The 24,195-nt window shown below is 39.2% G+C and overlaps 1 protein-coding gene across 4 annotated transcripts in view; it reads left to right on the top strand.

Annotated features, from left to right (window-relative positions):
• SLC12A1 (solute carrier family 12 member 1) overlaps window positions 1-18,473 on the top strand; it is an 88,059-nt gene extending 69,586 nt beyond the window's left edge. For all 4 annotated transcript variants that reach the window (XM_082734847.1, XM_082734846.1, XM_082734844.1 and 1 more), the window contains 7 exons: window positions 7-150; window positions 2,954-3,085; window positions 3,324-3,435; window positions 5,229-5,315; window positions 14,078-14,213; window positions 16,121-16,188; window positions 17,183-18,473. In XM_082734847.1, the coding sequence (XP_082590973.1) occupies window positions 7-150; window positions 2,954-3,085; window positions 3,324-3,435; window positions 5,229-5,315; window positions 14,078-14,213; window positions 16,121-16,188; window positions 17,183-17,318 (815 nt within the window). In that variant the 3' untranslated portion in view covers window positions 17,319-18,473. The remainder of the gene's footprint in view (window positions 1-6; window positions 151-2,953; window positions 3,086-3,323; window positions 3,436-5,228; window positions 5,316-14,077; window positions 14,214-16,120; window positions 16,189-17,182) is intronic.
• Window positions 18,474-24,195: the final 5,722 nt, after the last annotated feature.

Raw genomic sequence — 24,195 nt, 5'->3', positions numbered from 1 at the left:
CATTAGATGAATTAGAGAAATTGGAACAGGAGAGGCTGGCTTTGGAAGCTACTATCAAAGATAACGAATGTGAAGAAGGAAGTGGAGGCATCCGAGGCTTGTTTAAAAAAGCTAGCAAGTTGAACATTACTAAGCCAGCTCCTAAGAAAGGTAAGTACCTTTAAAATTCACAAGAAATATCCAGAAATGAGCCACTGCTTGAGTATTGTTGGGGGTCAGAAGTCAGCATCTAAGATGTTGGGGGCATTTAGTCAGCAAAGGACTGAAAGACGCTTCTTTCAAGATATTAGTACAGATGAAATATGTAAGTTATTTATCAGTAACAATAAGCCCTGTGTGCCATCTCATTGTAAAAACTTAATTTTAAACTAATAATATTTGGTTTGGGAGTCTCATGGTGCCTACGTGGATTTGAGTGTCATAAAATGGACATTTCTTAGGATGGAAAGAGGATAGAAATTTAAGAACCAATACCCAAATGGATTTATCTATACACACACACACACACATACACACACACGCCCTTATATTCCCCTTGCAGACATTTCAGGAGACTAAAAGTTAACTAGGACAGTAAATGAGAACCCTCATTTTGAAAAGCTTCTATCTTTGTAGCAAACCAGAATTTTGGACTTGGAACTTTTGGACTAGGAAACTAATTACCTGTAGATTTCAGCTGAGTGGTACACTTACCTCTGAATGTCCAGTATGCACCCCAGACATGGGAGACTAAAGAATGAAAGCTTTTTATAAAACGTATAAACAGGTGATTCAAACATCTGACTTTTTTGAAAATTGACAATTGTCTTCTTTGCAGAAACACTGCCCACTTGCGTTTAATGAGGTCCACGGCGACCTCTGCTGGTAGAAAATTAGAATGTTAACATCCACAAATAATCCTACACGTAACAGAAATCACTTGGTGTGAGTCCGAGAAAACATCATTTCTCTGGGGAGGGTTTTCAAGTCAAATAGCAAGATCCAAATGGAGACTTAGCAGGCTTCTGGTCTAGTTTGACAGGACCCACCCTTTCAATGAGATCCTTCAATAAGCCCCTCTAATACCCTAGGAAACGTTTGGTTCTGTTTGCTTGTTTTCCTGCTATAGCCCAAGGACAGTCTCACCTGTAATACAATATTTACATAGAATAACATGAAATGTAAACATCGCCCTTCTTCAAATAATAGAAATATCCTTGGGTTTCTGGAATATTCACCGGGCTATAGGAAAGCCTATTAAGTATTGTCCACTTTAAGATGACATTGTCCAAAAAAATGATACGCTTGAGTCTCGAGTTGGAGGTACATCAGGACCTTTGGGTGTAAATATTAGACTAAGACCATCTGGATGCTAACTGTTTTCTTTCCTTTTCAGTTATTTGGTTTATTCATGAGAAATGTTAACTATTCATTGTATCTGTTCTACCATTCAGTTATTCAATGTTAGTTACAGTGTGGAAAAGCAGTGGCAAATTCAGAAGTCATAGCCCAACACTGTTCTTTGGCTGATGGGAGAGGGAAGCATTGTGTTCTTATTAATGAGAAGGGACTTCTTATTTATCCTGGAAGCCTATTTCTGCGTCACACATCTCTCGGCAGAAATGCATTCCTCTGAAGGTCAACATGTCTGCTCAGAAAAGCAAAAAGATATTACATTATATTTCCCACACCTCAAATTTCAAATGCAGCCCTCAAGGAGGTCCCTTCACCTCTCTGGGCTTTCACTGGTTGACAACTGTTTGGAGTTCTAGATCAGGACAGACCCTACCTCCAGGCACTAATGCCTGGGTCCTCTGAGGGCTTTGATTTGCATGGAAGTGGGGGTCGAGTTTGGTCCATTTTGTAAAGATATTTACTTTCTCTCTCAGTAGTCCTAGGGAGAGAGAAGCCATGTAAGATAATTGCTTCAGAACTGACAGGCCCTAAACATGGAAACGGCAAAGGACAGAACAAAGCATCTTCAGAACCTCTCAGATCAGAGAGGAAGCTCTGAAGCAGCCGTCAGCTCAACTCTAAGCACTTTGCTGACACCAACTCTTTGAAATGGAGCAAAAAAGTCACAACATTAAAAGAGGTGGAAATGAGAAATAATATCTAGAGTGGAGCAATGAAAACCTCTGCTGGCAAACAGGAGCCAGGGTCCTCCTCAAACACTGGCCTAGTTCCCAAGGACACTGTCACTGGATCCTTGATAGAACGGAAAGTGCATTAAAAAAAAAAAATTAAATACTTTCTGTGCACCCTTATCTCTACCTCAAGTGAAAGAATTTTGTCTCTCCATATTTCCTGGCTTCTCCATCTCATTCACAGAAATTCAAATAGCTCAGTGGCTTTCCCTGCACTTCACAAGTTTTTCTCCGAAACAGAAAAGCAAGCCAGGCTGACATTAGGACCAAAGGGTCATAGAGTCAAGATACATCTGGTCCCTAGCCACCTTTGTTATCCAGACATTCGTGGAATTGACACCAACTGCACTCAAATAAATGCTCTAATGAAGAAACACTTCTGATTCTATTGCTTATCTCTAGAAGATCAATCACCACATTTTCTACTTTCAAGTAAATTTGAAAATAGGATTAAGTAGAGTTATAACTGAAATTTTGATAAATGGGGATATTTTGGCTATTGTATCAGATCATGTAGCATCGTTACCTGCCTAAGTAATAATTCTGCCCTCACATTACTAGAGACCTGAAAATAATCTACTGCTTTATAACGAAAACTGTAATCATGAAACCAATACCAAATTCTTGTGAACTATTCAAGGTGATCTAAATTACTGTGGGACTTGACCTTTATCTCGCCTTTTCCAAGCTCACTGTTTACCCATAGGGATAAGAAAGCTTACAAATTCATGGCCCTCCCTCTATTTTCCTGAATAGATTTATTGGCAAGTTATTTTGTTTCTTTCTTCAAAAGACAAATAAGTCTATTTCTTTTTCTTTCATTACAGACAGCAGCATGAACACCATCCAGTCAATGCACGTGGGGGAGTTCAACCAGAAACTGGTAGAAGCCAGCACCCAATTTAAAAAGAAGCAAGGAAAAGGCACAATTGATGTGTGGTGGTTGTTTGATGATGGAGGTAAAAACAATTCCAGAATATACACTAGGGAGCAGAATTACCGTGTTGATCAATTTAACTAACTGCACGGGGAGGTATATGAAAACGCTATCAGCTGGAGAACGATATTTCAGTGTTTTCCCAAGATTTTAAATTATTTAGGAGCAATGAATGTGGGAATGAATAAAGATGTAAAGCTATTCATTTCCTTTCAGCAAGATAGATTCATTCTTTGTGTCGTAATTTATTCTTTTTTCAGGGTTAACACTCCTTATCCCCTATATCTTGACTCTCAGAAAAAAATGGAAAGACTGTAAATTAAGAATCTATGTTGGAGGGAAGATCAACCGCATCGAAGAAGAAAAAATTGCGTAAGTAACTCATCACTCCTGCCGTTAGAGCCCTTTGGAGGTCTGTTACTTTAATGCTTTTAATTCTAAGAACTGTAAGTGTTTTTTTGAGACACAGCAGATTTAAAGACAAAACCACCATGATGGGTCTCATGTTTACTTGGCTTTCTGGTCATTAAGTCATCTGCATACTTGTAATCGCTGTCTTCATGTTCCTTGATCCCCTGCCACAAATGCTTTTCAAAAAGGAATTTCACACAGAGGCCTCATCTCAAGGCTTGAATGGGACTGTCATTACCTTGTACAATGTTTGCTTGGAGTTGACCAGCGAATGTATCCACGAAAGGAAAAGCCCAAAGAAATTTGCGTCCAGTACTTTCTTTGGGGCCAGTTGAAACTGCTGGTTTGTGGTGGCCACTCCAGCACCGCACACTTAAAAAATAGAACCGAGACACTGAACCTGGTCCTCATCCCAGCCCTTCCCACCATGAGTTGTGGGGCCTTGCAACAGTCACCAGGACCCAGACCTGGGTGCCCAGTTTCTCATCTGTAGCTTGAAAACAGTTTAAATGGATGACTATTGAAAAGTCTTGTAATTAAAAAAAAAAAAAAATCAGTCTCCCGAGTGCAAATTTGCATCTTTGTCATTGATTTAGTCATGGAGAGCATGATTTAGTCATTGTGGGAGCAATAAGCATGTTAGGAACGCCGTGCGTCCAAAGATCTCTGGGGGAAATCTGGAGAGGGACCTTCAGCAGCCCTGTATCCCTCACGGCAGGCCCAAGTCCTGAGCCCTTCCAGAAATCACAAAATAATGACGGGCTTTTATTCAGTCATTTTTTGTGTTTTTTCCCCCTGTGCTGAGAGGATTTTATATACATACACACATATACATATACATATGCATATACATATACAAAATATATTTTATATATCCACATATAATATAAGTTATATATAGTAAGCATATATATATATATATATTTAATTCCCCTTAAAAAGAGTCATATTATAATGGCAACTAACATGTTGGCTATAATAGTTTATATTTTCTTAAAGCCTCCAGTAACTTCCTGGGGCAAGTGATGAAATTTAAAAATGGTTGGTGGATTAGACAACAGCATGGCATCAATTTTAAATTTGCTAATTTCAAAAAGTATACCTTGTGTGTATAAGAGAATGTTCTTATTCTTAAGAAATACTGAGGGATTTATAGGTACAGGGGCAATAGCTCTAGCTGGGCAGGTGGATGGGTGAGTAGAAAGCAAGCAAGAAAGAAGGAAGATGTAGATAGACAGACGCGGCTGTCTAGCAAGAGAAAAAGGTGGTAATCAAATAAACACCTGGTGATTTGGGGATTTTTTTGCACCACCCTTGCAATTTTTCTGTACCTTTGCAATTGTATCAAAAATTTCAGTTGCCAGGGGAAGAACCTCCAATATATAATGATATATCATAATTATTAGTTTGTCAGCACATTGTCAATAACTCTAAAAATGATCAGCAAGATAATAGTCAACAATGTTAAAACTTGTTCTCTTTTTTCCCAAATGGTAAGGAAGCATATACAGCTCTGTATTATCTTACCTGAAATGTGAATGCAGAGTTAGGTTTGCTATTCCTAGGATCTGAATTTACATGTGTCTGTCTTTACCTTTAGTGGAATATGCTTGGTCCACATTTAATATACAGTGATGGAAATCAAACACTAAACACAGCCTTTGTCTGACTGTGAAGCTGAAATAAGACGTCAACTCTTTGCCTGAAAATAGTTACATATGCAATGGTGAAGTATTTCTGTCTTGTATTTCCAGAATGGCTTCTCTTCTGAGCAAATTTAGGATCAAATTTGCAGATATCCATATCATTGGTGACATCAACATTAAGCCAAACAAAGAGAGGTATGACGCATTTAACAAGACCCATTGTTTGCCCCCAGTACTCTCTCATTTTCCTTTGTGCTGACTATTAAAGAGTAAAAATGTTATCTATCGACTGTAGTGAACTCCTAATAAGATATAATAAAAAGGGACTTGGAATAACCATGCAGAGTGATCAAATATATCATAAAGGAAGGAAATGATTTTGTGGTAAAGTCGAGCTTGAGGCGGAGAATTGTTGACACACAGGTGAGTTAGCATTTTAGGATTGCCCTTCATGTTCGTGGTTTCTATGGTGGCAAGAGTAGCAGGAGGCACAAGCTCAGACTAGTCTGGACTGGGCAGTCAGGGCAGGTTTTCATTCTTTAAAGTTACTCATGGGGCAGCTGGGTGGCACAGCTGTGTCCACTCTTGATTTCAGCTCAGGTCATGATCTCAAGGACATGAGATTGAGCCCCGCATTGGGCTTCATGCTCAGTGGGGAGTCTGCTTGAGATTCTCTCTCTTTCTCTCTCTCTCTCTCTCAGCCCTTCCCTTCCCTCGAAAATAAACAAATAAATCTTAAAAAAAAATTTTTTTTAAAATAACTGGTGATGCATCCTGGATGGGGAGCTCTGATACAGAAGCTAGAAACAAAACTGCTTGAGTCTTCCTGGCACAATGACAGAGCCGACCCTCCATGGCCATTTTCACTTTTAGGCACAAAGGACCCAACACCTAGAGCCATGGAATTTTGGGGGTCCTCTAAAACGATCTGAAGCCTACCAAGGAGATGTATTGGCTCCAAAATTTTAAAATGCTGAAATTTAAATAATTGCTTAAGTGTCTTCAAATCATGGTATCATTTTAACCCCCGTTAGTCATTTGATTTGTCAAGTCCATGATACTGGAAAACAGCTTGTAGATTGAATCCTCCCAGGAAGTCCCAGAGGTGCAAGAAGATGGACTGGAAATTAGAGCCACTACTATATAAACTGCTTAGAGTGATAACTTACCAATTATAATATTTTTCTATTGTTTACAGTCCAAAATCATAGTTACTGTTGCACCTGAAAAGGATTTAATACATGTGATTTGGTGTGAAGTGGGCCTTCCAGATTGAGGATACAAAGGGACACCAGGATCTCAGTGTAGCTCCGGTTCTCACTGGCCTGTTGGACCTGTTCTCACTTCTGTTGACTGTCATTTCTCCTTCCTCCTGCAGCTCCTGATGGCCTGCAATTCCACACTCAAATCTTGTTCTTCCCTTCTTTTCATTCATTGTTATCCTATATGAGCTTAATACCTAACAGAAAATCACCCATACTAAGATACAGTCTTGGCGCGCCTGGGTGGCTAGTGGGTTAAAGCCTCTGCCTTCGGCTCGGGACATGATCTCAGGGTCCTGGGATGGAGCCCCACATCGAGCTCTCTGCTCCACGGGAAGCCTGCTTCCTTCTCTCTCTCCCTCTCTGCCTGCCTTTCTGCCTAGTTGTGATCTCTGTCTGTCAAATAAATAAATAAAAATCTTTATAAAAAAAATAAGATACAGTCTTGTTGACCATTCACAACCTGGAACTTCATATCATTTGCGGCTATTCATGATTCCTCCAAGGCCACAGGTCCATCAAAATGGCTTTTACAAAACATCTTAATTGTGATAAGAAAGCTACAATCAACAGAGCTCACCTGGGTTATCACTAGGCAATATTTCTTCACGCTGTATATTCCACTAATGCTTTCTATTCCTATATTTCTACAGTTTTAAATACTTGAGAAAAATTGAGATGAGTTTATAATACTCCTTGGTAAGTGGAATGAACATTCTGCTATGAACTGGGTTGTCATGTAGTAATCTCTGGTGGTCTTCCACATTTCATTTGAAGGATTTTTATTCCTAAGTCATCGCCTCTTTGGCATTTGCAGTGATGTGATCAAACAGGCTCCTTTTATGTCTCTAATTGGTGGAAATGCATTCTATTTCATAACACAGCAGGCACAATGATTTCCTAGTGTGTGCCGTGTTGCAACAGGCCGGAGCGCACCAGGGCTCTGCTATCATAGGGCCACTTTCTGTTGTCCGGAGGGTAGTCATGGTGTCCCCTACTGACTTCAGATTTCCTATTAACCCTGGCTCAGTGCTCGGCACAAATTCGTCATCTACTTTTTGTATCCAGATCCTTCTTGCTGCTGTTTTCTTAATAACAGTTAAGGGCTGTCTGTGCTTGCTGATTCGTTTGTTCCTATATCTTTGCCTCTTTACAGATCAGTCTGGTTTTCTGTAAGAAACACAAGTTTCTTTTCCTTTCTTTCATGCTAGTCTCTGCCCAGCTGCCACGGTTCCCCCCTACTTACCTGTCCTATCACCAAGAACGTCCATGTACTTCTTCCATTAGCGCCTTTCCATTGTCTGGGGACCCATCAGAGGCTAGACACAATTTCTTTTGCTAATCCTGAACTTTGTGCCATGTTTTTCTCTCTTCAGGGAGCCAACATTATGGAGATGAGTAAAAAACGAAGGACCAGACATTTTTGCTTTTGTCCTGGTATCTAAATTTGCAGTTAGACACCATTTTAATGTGCTGTTTCTTCCATGTCCTCATCATCCTGCAATGAAGAGATCTAGTTCCCTTTCTCAGGAAAAAAATGAATTAGATTTCACAGTTTGGGAGATCTTTTTCTCTAATGGTTCAAGGTCTTGAGGAAGATGCAAAAAAACAAGGTCCATTTTTCCTGGAATAGAAGAATCTTTGCAGCTAATATACCCTGGTATGAGGACGAAATCCCACCAAGAAGAGAGGTGCTGGAAGGGCCCTTCCCCTCCCTTCCGCTCTCCACGGTAACTGACACCGTATTGCTTTGTAAAACAGTCACGTGTCTGGTGTCGGCAACAATGTTCAAATATATAAAGGCGACCCTATTTTAAAACAGGGAGTGATCACTCAGTAAGTCTCACAGATGGCCACTGGTAGCACATCTGGTAGCTTGGTGATAATTTTTTATTGAGTTTTTTATTTTAATTCCCATATATTTAACCAAGTTATATTCGTTTCAGGTGTACAATATAGTGCTTTAACAATTCTACACGTGACTTGGCGCCAGTCACAAGTATACTCTTAATTCCCTTCAGGCATTTCACCCATCCTCCCACACACCTCTCCTCTGGTAACCATCAGGTTGTTCTCTCTAGGTGAGAATCTGTTTCTCAGTTTATTTCTCTTTCTCTCATTTTCCTTTGTCCATTGTTTTGTTTCTTAAATTCCACATAGGCGTGACATCATATGCTATTTGTCTTTCTCTGACTGGCTTATTTCACATAGCATTACACTCTCTAGCACCATCCATGTTGCAGCAAATGACGAGATTTCATTCTTTTTTTATGGCTGAGTCATATATTGTGTATATGTATAATATATTACATATCTGAATAATATATTATGTGTGTGTATATATATATGGATAAAGAAGATATTTATATTCATTTATATTTATATTCATTAGATATTTATATTCATTAGTCAAAGGACCCTTGGGCTATTTGCATAAGTTGGCCATTGTAAATAATGCTGCAATAAACATAAGGATGCATATACCCTTTCAAGTTAGTGTGTTTGTATTCTTTTGGGTAAATACCCAGTAGTGAAATTACTAGATCATAGGGTAGTCTTAAATTTTTTGAGGAACCCCCATACTATTTTCCAGAGTAGCAGCACCAGTTTGCATTCCCACCAACAGTTCACAATGATTCCTTTTCCTCCACATTTTCATCACACTCTGTTTCTTGTGTTTTTGATTTTAGCCATTCCGACAGGTGTGATGTCATATCTCATTGTAGTTTTGATTTATGTTTGCCTGATGATGAATGACGTGGAGGATCTTTTCATGTGTCCATCTCTATGTCTTCTTTGAAAAAATGTTCATGTCTTCTGCCCATCTGTAAATTGGATAATTTGCTTTTTGGGTTGTGTTATATAAGTTCTTTATATTTTTTTCAATCCTAACTCTTTATCAGATATGTCATTTGCAAATATCGTCTTCTCTTCAGTAGGTTGCCTGCTAGTTTTATTGTTTCCTTCACTGTGCACAAACTTTTCATTTTGATATACTACAATAGTTTATTTTTGCTTTTATGTTCCCTACCTTAAGAAATATAGAAAAATGTTGTTGTGGCTGATGTCAGAGAAATTACTGTCTATGCTCTCTTCTAGGATTTTTATGGTTTCAGATCTCACATTTACATCTTTAATCCATTTTGAGTTTATTTTTGTGTATGATGTAGGATAGTGATCCCACTTTATTCTTCTACATGTGGCTGCCCAGTTTCCACAACACCATTTGTGGAAGAGGCCCTCTTTTCCCCATTGCATATTCTTGTCTCCTTTTGAAAATTAATTGACCATATAATCAGGGGTTTGTTTCTGGACTTTCTGTCCTGTTCCATTGATCTATGCATCTATTTTTGTGCTAGTACTATACTGTTTTGATTGCTACAGATTTGTAGTATAACTCGAAATACAGACTTATGGTATCTCTAGCTTTGTTTTCCTTTTTCAAGATTATTTTGGCTATTTGGGGTCTTCCATGGTTCTATACAAATTTTAGGATTCTTTGTTCTAGTACTATGAAAAATGTGGTTGGTATTTTCATAGGGATTGCATTAGATCTGTAGATTGCTCTAAGTAGTATAGACACTCAACAATATTTTTTCTTCCAATTTTTGAGCATGAAATATCTTTCCATTTGTTTCTGTCATCTTCAATTTCTTTATAATGTTTTATACTTTTCAGTGCAGGTGTTTCACCTCCTTGATTAGTTTATCCCCAGATATTTTATTATTTTGGGTGCAATTGTGAAAGGAATGGCCTTCGTAGTTTCTATTTCCTTAGCTTCCCAATTAGTGTATAGAATTACAATGGATTTCTGTACATTGATTTTGTATCCTGTGACCTTACTAAATTCATTTATCAGTTCTAGTAGTTTGGGGTAGGATTTTTAGGGTTTTGATATGTAGTATCATGTCAGCTGCAAGTAGTCAAAATTTACTTCTTCCTTACCAATTTGAATGTCTTTTGTTTCTTTTGCTTCTCTGATTGCTGTGGCTAGCACTTCTGGTACTATGTTGAATAAAATTGGTGAGAGTGGACATCCTTGTGCTGTTCCTGATCTTAGGAGGAAAGCTATCAGTAATTCACAATTGAGTATGGTGAGATGTGGGTTTTTCATATAAGGCTTTTATTATGTTGAGGTATGTCCCCTTTAAGCCTACTTTGTTGAGGATTTTGTGATAATTTTTAAAAGGCAATTCCTCTGAGTTCAATTAGAGAAAGAAGACTCTTCCTCCGGGCTGATGCAGGCCCTGTCCCAGGGCCCAATGCTCACAGCACCAATTCAATTTCAGCACTCCTTGGCCAGACAGCCACTACCTACCATTAACAATTATCTCCCCATCACTGTTTTTCCTCGGTCATCAGGGGCACACAATGTCAAAAATAGTTTGTCAATTATTTCCATGTTGGAGGCTAATGTTAAACATACTTAAATTGTCTCTAATAAATCTTTCAATGACCCATAAAACATCAGTAAGTGTGGATGGAGATATTTACCATAGAAACTTCATAAAGATGGCTGGGCAAGGGTGAAAGGGAGTACAAAAGCAAAGTTAATGAGAAAATGATTGAGCCTGGAGAAACTGAAAATCTCTTGTGGCTAAATTTCATTTTTTATAGAATATACTGAATAAAAAGTCATAGGCCAAAAAGACAACAATCCTTATACAGAAGTTAAAGAGAAAGTAGAAGCAATTAACCGGATAATTTAAAGATACTAGAGTGGTGGGACACCTGGGTGATCCCATCCATTAAGCAGCCAACTCCTAGTTTCTGCTCAGGACATAAACTCACAGTCATGAGATCCAGCCCTGCGTGGGGCTCTGTGCTCAGCACAGAGTCTGCCTGTGCTTCTCCTTCCCCCCTCCCCCTCTCACTACACACATGCTCTCTCAAATAAATAAAATCTTTAAAAAAAAAAGATATTAGAATGGCCACAAAACAACTACTATATTAACTTGAGAAAGGAAATCTTATATGAACTTAAAGAGTTTTTTTTTAACAATTAAAATTTTTTTAAACTTTGTTATCATGAAGAACAAAGATGGGATGTGCTTTGGTGAGTGCTGTGAAGTATGTAAACCTGGTGATTCACAGACCTGTACCCCTGGGGATAAAAATATATGTTTATAAAAAATAAAAAATTTAAAAAAAAAGAACAAGGATGGGGAAGGCAGGGCAGGTGTAAGTTAATTTTTAAATTGAATTAATTGTCATTTATATTCAATAGTCTAACTTATTTGGCCTTTTCTAGAGTCTGTTGCCTATTCTAGACTCAATTACTTGGCCTATTCTAGAGTCAATTAAAAAATATTTATATGAAAAATTAGATATAATGAGAATCAGGATAGAAGTCTTGAGCCACCTTTGCGTCACCTAGCTAGGAGAATGGAAAATGGCCAGTTCAGGGATGAACCTTAGGATGAAGTCAAAGATTAATGTAGACAAGAAACAGTAAGAGTTGAGAGAATATGAATGGGCAAATACATTCCCGTTATAACCTATTATGTCACTTATCGTGCTTCAATGCAAAGAAAAGAAAACTTATAATGACTTAAGTAATAAAATTATTGGCAAGCATAACTGAAAAATCCAATTATGTTTTGGCTTTCAGGCAAAGCTTGATCTAGAAGGTTAATTTTATATATAATCAAGGACTAATTCTTTTCCATTATCTGTACTCTGCCTTGGTCCATTATGAAATCATCAAAATTGATTTAGCTCATAAAAATAAGATGACAGCAACCAGGGCTACATACTCACTCATTTATGTTCAGTGGGAGAGTAAGTTTGCTTCTTCTCTAGTCATTGAACTCAGGGCACGGGCTCCATAAAAGTTGTACCAACCTAAGCCACTGAGCCACTTACTTGGTCAGTGGAATGCTAGGTGCCTCTTGGTGAAGCTCGCCTGGGCTATGTGGCTATCCTGGCCAAACACTCTGGCAGACAGAATAGAATTGTGTGATTAGCTGATGCTGGCGATGGAGTCACTCCCACCCAGACTACAGTGGTTGCTGGGGAGACAACAAGCCACCTCCACTCCACTTCCATTTCTTAGGAAACTACTTTTGAACTTGTCTTTCTAATAAGCACCTGGGCTGAGATGCAAAAACTTTTATCCTGATCAAAATAAGTGTATGTAGAGCTTAAACAGAGAGCCTCTCAACTTCTAAACTCAGTCCCGTGGCTGTTTGTTAAAATGAATGCCTTGGTTTTGCAGGGCACTATACACTTTCCAGAGCACAGTCACCCAAATCATCATCTAACCATTACACCAATCTTCAGGCCAGCCCTGAGCAGCCACCATTACCTCCTTTCATTGGCAAAGTTATCCAGGGCCAGGAGGACAATGGAAGAGCCAGTGCAAGAGCCAAGGCTCTTCTGTCCTAGGCTGGCAACTTTCCATTGCACAGATTACTGTGACAGGTCTCTGAAGGCATGGCACCTTTGGAAGGAATAGCAAATAAAAGTATTATGTAGTCGAAAGAATAATAGGGCATATCAGTGGCTCCCTATTGCTGTTCACCATTCGAAACAAATCAGCATCAGAAATCTACCACATTAAGCATCTCTTCAATTACTTAACGAAGGCACTAGTAGGTTCTCCTTTATCACCTCTGCACTTAGATCTGCAAATCCTAAATCAGGGCAAGCGATGAGATCATTGAACTCATGCCATCATATTTTAACTCCTCAACCTAATAGCACATTGATTCTAGTTACTTTTCATCCCAAAGTTACTAAGTTGTAAGTAAGCCACATTATATAAAACCAAAGGTGTCGTTTACATTTGACCTCATCTTCTAGTAGCACACTAAAGACAATTATTCTCATAAACTGTAAGCTTTGTTCTGTACTACTGTTTTTAAAAAAATCTTTGAGGTTCTTATGAAAGACAAGAATGAGATTTGTCTAGCACTTTTAAAAACGTTCCACATCTGTGTGATACTGCTGCTAGTTTTCTGCTCAATGACTTTCTTCTTAATTGCTCTAAAATGGCTTCAGATCTGTAGACATTAAAATATTATTGATTTTTGTTCTTTCCTCTAACATGCACCTGAAAAATAGTTACTTAAAAATCTCAGCAACAGTAGTCATCAGAAGGACAAAGGCTACATTATTTGCAGCAAACATTCAAATTGCTCTCTAACCATTGAATTTGCTATTCTTCTAGCTGCCCCACTGACCACCCACTGCCAGCAAGCGGAAGGTTACATGGACTAAAGGAGAGGGCAGGCCTAGCCAACTCCCATCCCAAGCAACCTAGTTCATCTCCAACATTAATTCATGAACACCTCCTAGACAGTCTGTACAATAAGCAGATGGAAACTCAATTTAAGGAGATGGAAACTTACTTATGGGCTAAAGTGTCTACATGACAGTGGTGTCTTGGGCTATACCAGGTAGAAAATGTATTTGCAGAATAATTACTATCTGTGTGTTGGTCTGTTTAGATTGAGAATCTAATACACAGTAGGCTAACAAGGCTTTAACATGTTAAGACCTTTCCTTGGGTAGGGAGGCTGTATTATATCCATGGCTTTACTCACAGTAAGTCCCCTGCAAAGATAATTCTTAAAGATTTCCATGACATTCATCTCTGATTCTGTAGCCAGCAGAGCCGGTCCTACCTAGAGTATCTGTGAAATAATGAGTTAGTTTCCCACTGTGAGCCCTCCTTTATAATTCCAATTTCAGCTGGAAAGTCTTTGAAGAGATGATTGAACCATATCGTCTCCATGAAAGCTGCAAAGATTTAACAACTGCTGAAAAATTAAAGAGAGAAAGCCCATGGAAAATTACAGATGCAGAACTGGAAGCAGTCAAGGAAAAGGTGAGGACTTGTCTTAATTTTTACTTTACTGTCTAACTAGCTGAAAAAGAAAACAGTGATTGATTCAAAAATCAACAAGTAACACATCTGTTATAGAATTTCATTATTCAAGATCTAGGGTTTCTGCATTTTCAAGTGCTTTCAATCACATTACTGCATATGAGGATTTAGAAAATGGCTTTTATTTAATATAAAATCAATTCTTTTTTTAAAAGATTTTTTAAAAAACAGATTATTGATATATAGTGAAGTCTCCTTTCAAATTTAATTTTATAGAACAGGAGAGAGATCCATGGGTCTAAAATAATTCAAGTCAAGTCAATATGTGTGCAAAGTAGATAAAGGTAATTGATTCACAATTTAACACAGTGACAAAGAATTTTAACATGATGAGGTTACAAAAACTAACAAAGCAATCTGAGAAAATACTTAATTGGAACAATGATTATGAAAGTTGGATGAGGCACATGTTGTAGGAGGGATATAATAAATAAACTACATTAGGGGCTGAACTTGAAACAATTTAGAACAAGTGATACTAAAGCCTTTCAAATTTAGTGGAGAAACTACTGAGCTAAGATTTATAAACTGTGCATAATAAACTTCTCAGTTCTTTGTTTGCTTGCTTGTTTATTTATTATGGGGGTTGGGAAGATTTTTTAAATTTAAATTTAAATTTTTTTTTTTAATTTTTACAAGAGGGAGAGAGAGAGAGCTGGCAAAGGGGCAGAGAGAGAAGGAGCAGGTGAATCTAATCAGGCTGCATGCCCAGCCCAGAGCCAGATGTGGAACTCTATCTCAGGACCCTGAGATCATGACCTGAGATGAAACCAAGAGTCGCTTAATCAACAGAGCGACCTAGGAGCCCCTAATTTCACATTTTAATTTAAATTCCAGTTAGTTTACATATAGTATAATATCAGTTTCAGGTGTAGAATTTAGTGATTCATCACTTCCATACAACACGGAGGGCTCCTGGCAACAAGTGCCCTCCTTAGAGCCCATCACATACTTTGCCCATCCCCTGCCCACCTTCCTCCAGCAACCCTCAGTTTATTTTCTGTAGTTAGAAGTCGCTTTTTGGTTTGCCTCTCTCTCCCTCTCTTTTTAATAAACTGCCCACTTGTAACAAAGATTTTTCACGTAATTGAGCAAATCATACATCTAAGCCTTGGTTTCTGAACCATTGAAATACAGTAATAAGTATTATTCTCACCACTGTAAAAATCATCAATACTGTTATTTTTTCCAAGTGAGTCTTGGCTGCCTTTTAGTTGAAACCAGTCCCCTGTGCTGATAAAATATTCAAAGAGCCTAAACAATGTAGACTAGGATATAATTTATGTTTTTAGGATATCAAACTGGTATCAAGATTGTTAGTTCTTCCCCCTCAAACCTGATCCAGATTTGACCATTCTCACCTTCTCTTTACTATTATCCATGTTTTCTGCTCGCTTTTTTTTCCCCCTTAGAATTTAATAAGCCACTCTAGTACAACAACCACCTGGTCTTATTCTTTATAATTCTAGAATTTCTCATGAGCTTTTAAAAAATGAGTTTCCAGGGGTGCCTGGGTGGCTCAGTCGGTTGAGCGTCTACCTTCGGCTCAGGTCATGATCTCAGGGTTCTGGGCTCCAGCCCCACAGCAGGGTTGCTGCTCCGCAGGAAGCCTGCTTCTCCCTGCCCCACTTCCCCTGCTTGTGTTCCCTCTCTCACTGTGTCTCTCTCTGTCAAATACATTAATAAAATCTTTAAAAAAAAAATTAGTTTCCAAACCTGAAGGAAATAACTAATTTTTTTTCAAGTGAGGTTTTTCTACTTCTCCGTAATTTGGGGGCAAAGAGATAGATTCTCCTCCGTAATTCTGGGTAGAACTGCCCTCAACAAAATCTGAATGTTGTCCACAGAGCTACCGCCAAGTTCGACTGAACGAACTGTTACAGGAGCACTCGAGAGCCGCTAATCTCATTGTCCTGTAAGTACCACGGCAGACACTGAAGAGTGTTCCACGGGGGATCGTAGGTAAATGGGTTAATTGACTTAAAAAGTCATGAGGATTCAGGTGGAAAGCTTTTTTTTTTTTTTTTTTTAATGGAACATGTGGAATTTTAGTGAAGGAAAATAAATGGCACCCCAGGACCCTGCCCCTTAGACTTTCTGTCTGGAGGCCCCGCCCGCAGAACCGTGGCTCCCCCTTCCGACCGTGCCCCGGGAACCCGCCCCTGGAATCCCCGCCCAACAAGCCTCTCGTCAGTCACTGAGGCTCACGGGCTCCTTCCCCGCGTCCTCCTGTGGTAGATTCCACAGCATGAGCGGGAGGCTTCTCTCTGTGTTGAAAGAGGACAAGGTAAGGAAAAAAGGAAGAAGATTCTTCCCTTTATACTCTTGCTCTTCACCCCACAAATGTTCGAGGTGTACTGCTGGAAATAGGAATGTTTCCTTAAGGTTTGATAGCTGAACATGAAAAACCCCTCTTTCACATACGTCATGACCTGAGGCCTGTGTATGGAGAGTCCTATGTCTTCAAGGTCTGCACTGGGGGACTACCCACCTGAGGCCTCAAACAGTCTCCAGAACTGGGTACAAGGTTTCACCTAGCTGTTTTCTGAGGTTTCTGCCAGATATGAGAGCTTTAAGCTATTGGGAGAATCCTTTCCATCAGGAAAAAAAAAAAAAAAAAAGAGATACTGGTTGATCAAATTTTGTTTCAAGAGGAGTGAGAATTGATAGTTCTGTTTTGTTGCTGCTCTACAATGCCTAAGCCTGTTTTTCTGGTTTACAGATAATTTGTCTTATCTGAGAAATACATCAGTTTGATATCTATATTCAGAATAATTTCAGTGCTTTCATGTTGGGGGGGGAAGGGTTACAGAAGTTTCAGGTCACTGGTTATTAAATAGCTCAGATGATTAGTGATGTTACTGCCTGTAATAATTGTCGCTTTTAAAATTTTTCTTCTATACTGTCAGGAGCCTGCCAGTGGCAAGAAAAGGATCTATATCCGATTGGTTGTACATGGCTTGGTTGGAAATCCTCACCAAGAACCTCCCTCCTGTTTTACTAGTTAGAGGAAACCACAAAAATGTACTGACATTTTACTCTTAATCCATGAAAAGATTTGAACACATCTTAACTTCATATATGAATAAGTCAGAAACGCATTCTCATGCTTTATGTTGTAAATCTGATCTGTGGATATACAAACCTGAGACAATCGCACAGGATTCCATATAAACCGTGTCAGCATTTTTTTTTTTTCATCAGATATTGGAGGCTGGTTTTTTTCTATCAGCCTCGGATAACGCCACCCCTAGAAAAACATCGTTATTGTTGCGGTTGTTGATAAACAAGGAAATTAAGGAAACCATGCTGGCTTGTGCTCCTAAAAATCACAAACTTCATTGTAAACTTCTCCAGGCAAACCTAATCTCGTGTTTGCTGCTAGGCCCCTGTAGAGGCCTCAGCCCCACAGCAGGTCCTCATTAAATGCTTATTGACAGGCTAGTCCAGTAACCGTAGGTGGTTATCAAAGGCAAAGACCAGCTGGGCAGGAACCACGATTATGCTTGGCCTTCTGAGAGGCTTATACCTACAAAGAAGATTTGAAAATCAATAACTGAAAACTTTAAGAAGTCCTTGAGTCTACAAAATGTTTAAAGCAGTTACCTAAATAAGGTTATTTAATGTAACACAGCGTATATACTTAGAGAGATCTGAGCGATCATTGATAACCTATGGCCTCAATTTGCTGCTGACAGAAGAGTATGTCAGCTGGATTAGAAGGCGACAATGTTCCAATTAGATGAACTAGATTCCATTTTTAATATATAAAATTTGTTTTGCCTGCTAAACATTTTGGAATCTCCATCGTAGGATGACTTTGCATATTTGTTTCTAATGAAGTGGTTAACACAGATGAGATCTTTGTAGATTTCTAATTGAAAACCAAACACCACCAACTTTCAAACCATTATAAAGAAATATATCCTGAATCATATACTTAGTTACTCTATATACCGATTGTATGGATTGTAAGGAATAATTAAAAGGTGAAGTGGAGAACCTGACAAAATTACAAAATTGTATGTTGTGTATAATGTACAAGTGTTGATTTTTTCATGTTTATTAATATTCCTGTAATATCTAATCACATTGAAAACCAACAAATTTCTTTTTATGATGGATGAGTTGATTTTTTTTTTTCTTAACATGTTTTGACTGTTTATTCTGTTAAAATAAAAGGAAACAATGAACCTGAAATTTGTCTGCTTTGGCCCAGGTCACATTTTTACTTTTAAGTTGCTAAGAACACCGTGCAATGGCAAGCAGATGTGAGCATTAAAAATTCAATCGGTTGCCTCATCTGATGCTTGTCTAAAACTGGCAGTCAGGATGACCGGGAAGGAAAGGGGAAACAGTAAAACTTAAGCAGCAGGCTGGCCACTTCCCCAGTCCGGGGCCATGTGTGTCACTGAGCCCCAGATTTAAACCATCTCTCTTGAGCCCTATATGCCTGAAATCCAAACACTACACTAGACATGGTCACAGTGACCCAGGGGAAGGAACATCCAGCTTCATCTGGACCTGACAGTTCTCACTAACACTTCAGAGGGTCTCTGGGAAATGTGAGAAGCCATACAACTTCTGTAATAGGAAAGTCTGGCTCTTGTATCCTTGAGAGGCTGTTGCACACTGGGTTCCCTGGGAAACAGACTCTGAAAGAGTATTGAACATGGAGCATGTTTACTGAGGAGGACCTTTGGGATCAACACCTGTGGAAGAAGGGAGGGAGGAAGGAAGGGAGCGGGAGAGAGCAGGGAGGGAGAAGGAGAAGGTAAGCTCTAATGTGGGCCCAAGGACAGCTTCAGCCGACCCCACAGAGAGCTCTGGAGACCGAAAGTTCCTTCAGAGTCGTTCCAAGCTGGGCTGAGAAAGCCAGGCCTCTATACGCCTGCATTGATCCCTCACTAAGACCTGTGCTGCCCAGGAAGGGGCGTGCCCTTGGGTGAGGCAGTTCTCTGCAGCTGAGGCGTCCCTGGGGGGCCTGAGAGCGCAAGTCCAGTCTGCTGATCACAGTCCCCGCTGCTGGGGTACAGTCCCTCATTAAACAGTGTCTGGTGAGATATCACTGTGCCAGCCACAGCGGTCCTATAAAGGAGTGGTCTAAAACAAACCAAGACAAAACACACACAAAAAAACAAAAAACTTGGACTGGCCTGAATTCAGATTTCATCTCATCATTTATTAGTGGTTTGACCTTAAACTAATTATTTAATTTCCTGAGGGCTAATGGCAAGAGAGTGACTGAGGTAATGTCCCTGGATTCTGGGTTAGTGAAAGAGGGGTACATGGCCTGAGAGAGGAGGGACGGGTGGCAGCAGGAACTGGCAGTTTTGAGGCCCAGAGTAGCTGTATTGGGAATAGGTTAGTGTCTCAGGAAACTGAATGGACGGAGGCTGTGGTCAGACACCAGAAGATTCTTATAGCCCTTGGTGTCCTGCCCTTGTCCCTTGCTTTACCCAGCTCCACTAAGCCAACCACTCATCATCTCCACGTCTATCCTCAGCTTTCAGGGCAGGATGGAGAAAGTTGCGTGACCATGTGCGTTGGTGTCAAACTTTCTCTGCCCTCTCACTTTGTTTACGTTTTCCATCAGCATCCCTGCTTCTTCCTCATAGTGACTTCTCAAAACCTTCATCAGTTTTTTCAGTTGAGGACTCTGCCTCCATCCCTATCACATATCTATGTGTAATAGACATAAACCTTTCTTTTCTAAATAGGACCATCCTGGGAGCATTGTCTTTTAAGTTCTTCTCTTAATACCCAATTCTAGAAATCTTTATTTGGAGGCTTAAAAAAAAAAATAGATGGTGATTCTTGGGACCCATAGGCTTACTAATTTAGAATCTGGGAGAAGGACCAGTGATCTACAAGACTTTAGAACCTTTTCCAGGCAGTCTGTGCTATTTCTGTGACTTGACTGCCACCATGGGCTGTGTTCCTCAGATTGATATTTCTCACCCACATGTCCTCAAAGGCTCAGATCCAAATAGTCAACTACCAACGTTCACAGTGTTTCTCTTTGTAAGATGCAGGAAGATGCAGGATGACCAGACTTCTGTTCAAAAGAAAAAAAAAAAAAAAGTACCCAAAACACACAACTAGAACAAAGACTTCCTCGGTTGTCTATCAGCTCCCCCCTGAAATGACTAAAGAAACATAAAGGTAGGAAAGGTCTGCATCATAGTGGGAAACTAAGGAAGGATGCCATCCGTATGACAATACTTCTTAAAAAACAGTCAAGCTGTAGTTTACCTGGGACCAGACTAAAGGAATCTATCAAAGGTCAGCTTGCAACCAGTACTCCAGAGAAGAAAAATCACCAGGAGACCCTGAAAGATTTCCACCAACCCCCTCCCACAGTTTGCATCTAGAGATGAGAAACTGGAGGTCGGGCAGAGAAGAGCACCGAGTGGGATCTGTTTTGCTGGGGTACAGATAGTATCCAGAAAAGACTACCCAGAGAGTCCCCCCAAGCACTGAAGCAGACATGGCTTGTGCCATGGGGAGTCTCATGAATGCCCTTGAAAGCTACGAAGGATGTGTGCTTGCCATAGAGGCCGAGCCAAAGAGGAAAAACCAACTTTCAGTCCACAACTCTTTTTTTTTTTTTTTTTTTTTTTTTTTTTTTTTTTTTAAAGATTTTATTTATTTATTTGACAGAGAGAAATCACAAGTAGGCAGAGAGGCAGGCAGAGAGAGAGAGAGGAGGAAGCAGGCTCCCTGCTGAGCAGAGAGCCCGATGCGGGACTCGATCCCAGGATGCTGAGATCATGACCTGAGCCGAAGGCAGCGGCTTAACCACTGAGCCACCCAGGCGCCCCTCAGTCCACAACTCTTAATGCAAAGAAGAAAATTCATAGAGAGGGACAATCCCGGCCCTTGGTCTCTGTTCTCAGGTCACTAACCTGGCAACGGTGAGTTGCTATCAAGCAAGCCTCTGCGGCAGATGAAATAGGAAGATTGTCACAATAACTGGGTGGTGCGGTAGAGGTCCCTGAGTCCAACACAAGTCCCACCACATCTCCTTGTTATCAGTGTGGTTTAAAAGACCCTGCACCCCTTGGGGTCCTTGCTGTCTGGATATTGCCACCCGGGTCACCTAGATATGCATTCCTCTGCAGAGATTTAGGGACACGCTGACATAAGGATGAGATCTGTCTGGGCTCCACAAGAGGAGAAGAAGAGAAATTTCTCTTTGGGAGTGACTCACTTTAGTGCTACTCTGTCCCAACTGCCCACAGATCATGATACCCCCCATCAGTTGCAGTTAGAGCCCAGAAGTCAGCCCATTGCTCTGACCCCAGCAGGTGGCCCTGGGGCCCTTGCAGAATCCCCCGCTGTCCCACACACCCTAGCAGCCCAGGTCACCAGGTGCAATCTCCTCTCTGCAGTGAGGCATGGCCAGTCTTACATACCTCTTTTAGGATTTCTGATGTTGAAACAATGATCTCAGCCTTCCTTTTCCGTGCAGAAAAAAAGTGTTTTCAAAACAACATATAAGATTTCTTCTCATCTGTGACACCATCCTAAACACACCATTATTTTAGTTCCCACTGAGGAAGAAAAATCTCTGCTATTTCAACAATGATGCGGTATTGGATTACTTGACATTCTTGTTCTATTAATAGAGATACCTTTTTAAGGCTTATAGAAGTATAGAATTTTAAATCATATGCCATTCTTATGCATATTTTAAAAAAGGGAAAGAGAAGTAAAAAATAAATTTGGTTCCACTTCAGGGTCCTGCTCCTCTATTCATGTTTCCACTCAGAGCTGATGTCCCCATTTTTCCACATCACAGGACTTCACTGCCACCAGGAGAGCTAGCAATGTAGTTTCTCACAAGGGAAAACCAATAGACACTATTTTGTTATTGGCATTAATGTTTTGGATAACTGTAAGTCTAAGTATTATTTTTATTAAAAAAATAAGTTAAATGTGTCTTCTAATGGAATTTAAAACATTGTGTGTAAATTTTAATACATAAAGAGCACAAAAATTAGGGGAAAAGCTACAAGAAAAAAATTATATCATGGGATCATGCACATAAGAATAGAAGATCATGCACATAAGAAATAAACAGAAACCACGAATGTGTTTATCTTTCTTAATTTAGACTCAAATTTAATGAAAAATAAAATCAAACTCTGTTCATGATCTGCCAGCACTGTATCCTAAATTATATAGCAAAGAGGCTAAAAACAAAAGAATAAACAAAAATGCAGAAGCATTCAAATAAAAAAGAGTTGGCAATATTTTTTAAAGATTTTATTATTTGACAGAGATCACAAGTAGGCAGAAAGGCAGGTGGCGGGGAGGGGGAAGCAGACTCCCCGCTGAGCAGAAAGCCCAATGCAGGGCTCAATCCCAGCACCCTGAGATCATGACCTGAGCTGAAGGCAAAGGCTTAACCCGCTGAGCCACCCAGACACCTAGGAATTGGCAATATTATTCAAAGTTTAAGACTAAAAGAATTAGAAAGAAAAAGTACCATTTTATGTTTCAAAAAAAATACATAGTCACAAGATAGCTATAATAATAATGGAATTTTATGTAAACAAATAGCATAACATTGACATAAATAATATAAGAATTGTTGGAAACAAGGAAAGTTGCAGCAAGTTAGTGCTCTTGGGAAACAGCTCACCTGTATCACAACTTTTGACAGACCAAGGATAAGAGAATTCAAACTACATTTAAAAATGAATTTGATAGGTATGATAGTGCTTATACACAGAGAATACCCTACCTTTTAGAAATCTTTAGGATGTTTATAAAAACAATTTATATATTAGATACCTCAGTAAATGCCAAATGTGGAAATAGTTAATATATTTTTATCACAATCCAGCTAACATTATTTACAAACGTATACGTAGCAACATCAAAAGCCTTACTCCCTGGGAAAGGAAAATTCTTCTAAATTCAATTTAAAAGTGCAATTTTAGAATAATTAACACAAAACATCGATAACTACATGTAACAAAATGTATGGTGAGAAAGCGGAACTCAAAGGTAGATTTACACCTATAAAAAGATTCATTCATAACTAAGAAAAATGGAAGTTAACATTCAACTCAAGAAGTTAGAAGCTGTGCCAAGTAACTGTAGGAAAGCATGAAGAAAAAACTAGGGAAGCAAAGGAGGGAATTGAAATAAAAAACTCAGGGTCTGGAATCAGAGAGGAGACTGAGAGTCTCAGTGTCCCTACTTAGTAGTGCAGGGACCACTCCCTAGCCTTCTGAAGAATCCATTTTCTCATTTGTAACTTGAGGATTATTTAAAAAACCTACCCTTGAGGGTTGTTGCAAAGAGATGAGATCATGTGTATTAATGGCTGAGCACTTGATGGTAAATACTTAACTAAGTGTTAGCTGTTATTATTTTCATAAAAGACAAAAAGAGTACAGCTGATAAACTCAAGTGCTGTTTATTGCTATTATAACTAAAACAAAAAAGAATCATCGAAGCATAAAAGATAAAAAATATATCCAAATTTACAAATGGGCTAGAGACTGTTAGTACAACTTTGAAGTAGAATGTTTTTTAAAACTCTAACTTGGTAAATTTTTTAGTTCCAGTGAAATATATTACTTCCAGCAAAATTTACATTTTTTACTAAAATTAACACAAGAAGACAAAAATGCCTGACAAAATCTAATACTTTGGAATAAAGTGTAAGGATTGTCAAATAATTAGCTGCAGAAAGGTATCCACCCAAGGGACTTTTTTTTTCTAGGTGACACCATTTAAAATTTCAAAGAAAAGATAATTACAATCCTATTTAAGCTGTTGCTGAATGGAGCAAGATAAAAGTCTTTCTCTTCTTCAGTTATTCTGGGAAACTCTCATGATCGCAATACCAAGAGATGACACACCATAAAAACTGGAAGGGACAAATAACTTTCTTGTATGAATA

This window comes from Mustela nivalis (genome assembly GCF_964662115.1).
Source record: "Mustela nivalis genome assembly, chromosome: 6".
Lineage (NCBI taxonomy): Eukaryota > Metazoa > Chordata > Mammalia > Carnivora > Mustelidae > Mustela > Mustela nivalis.
Note: the sequence above shows the minus strand (reverse complement) of the source record. Positions and strands in the feature narration are given on the sequence as shown.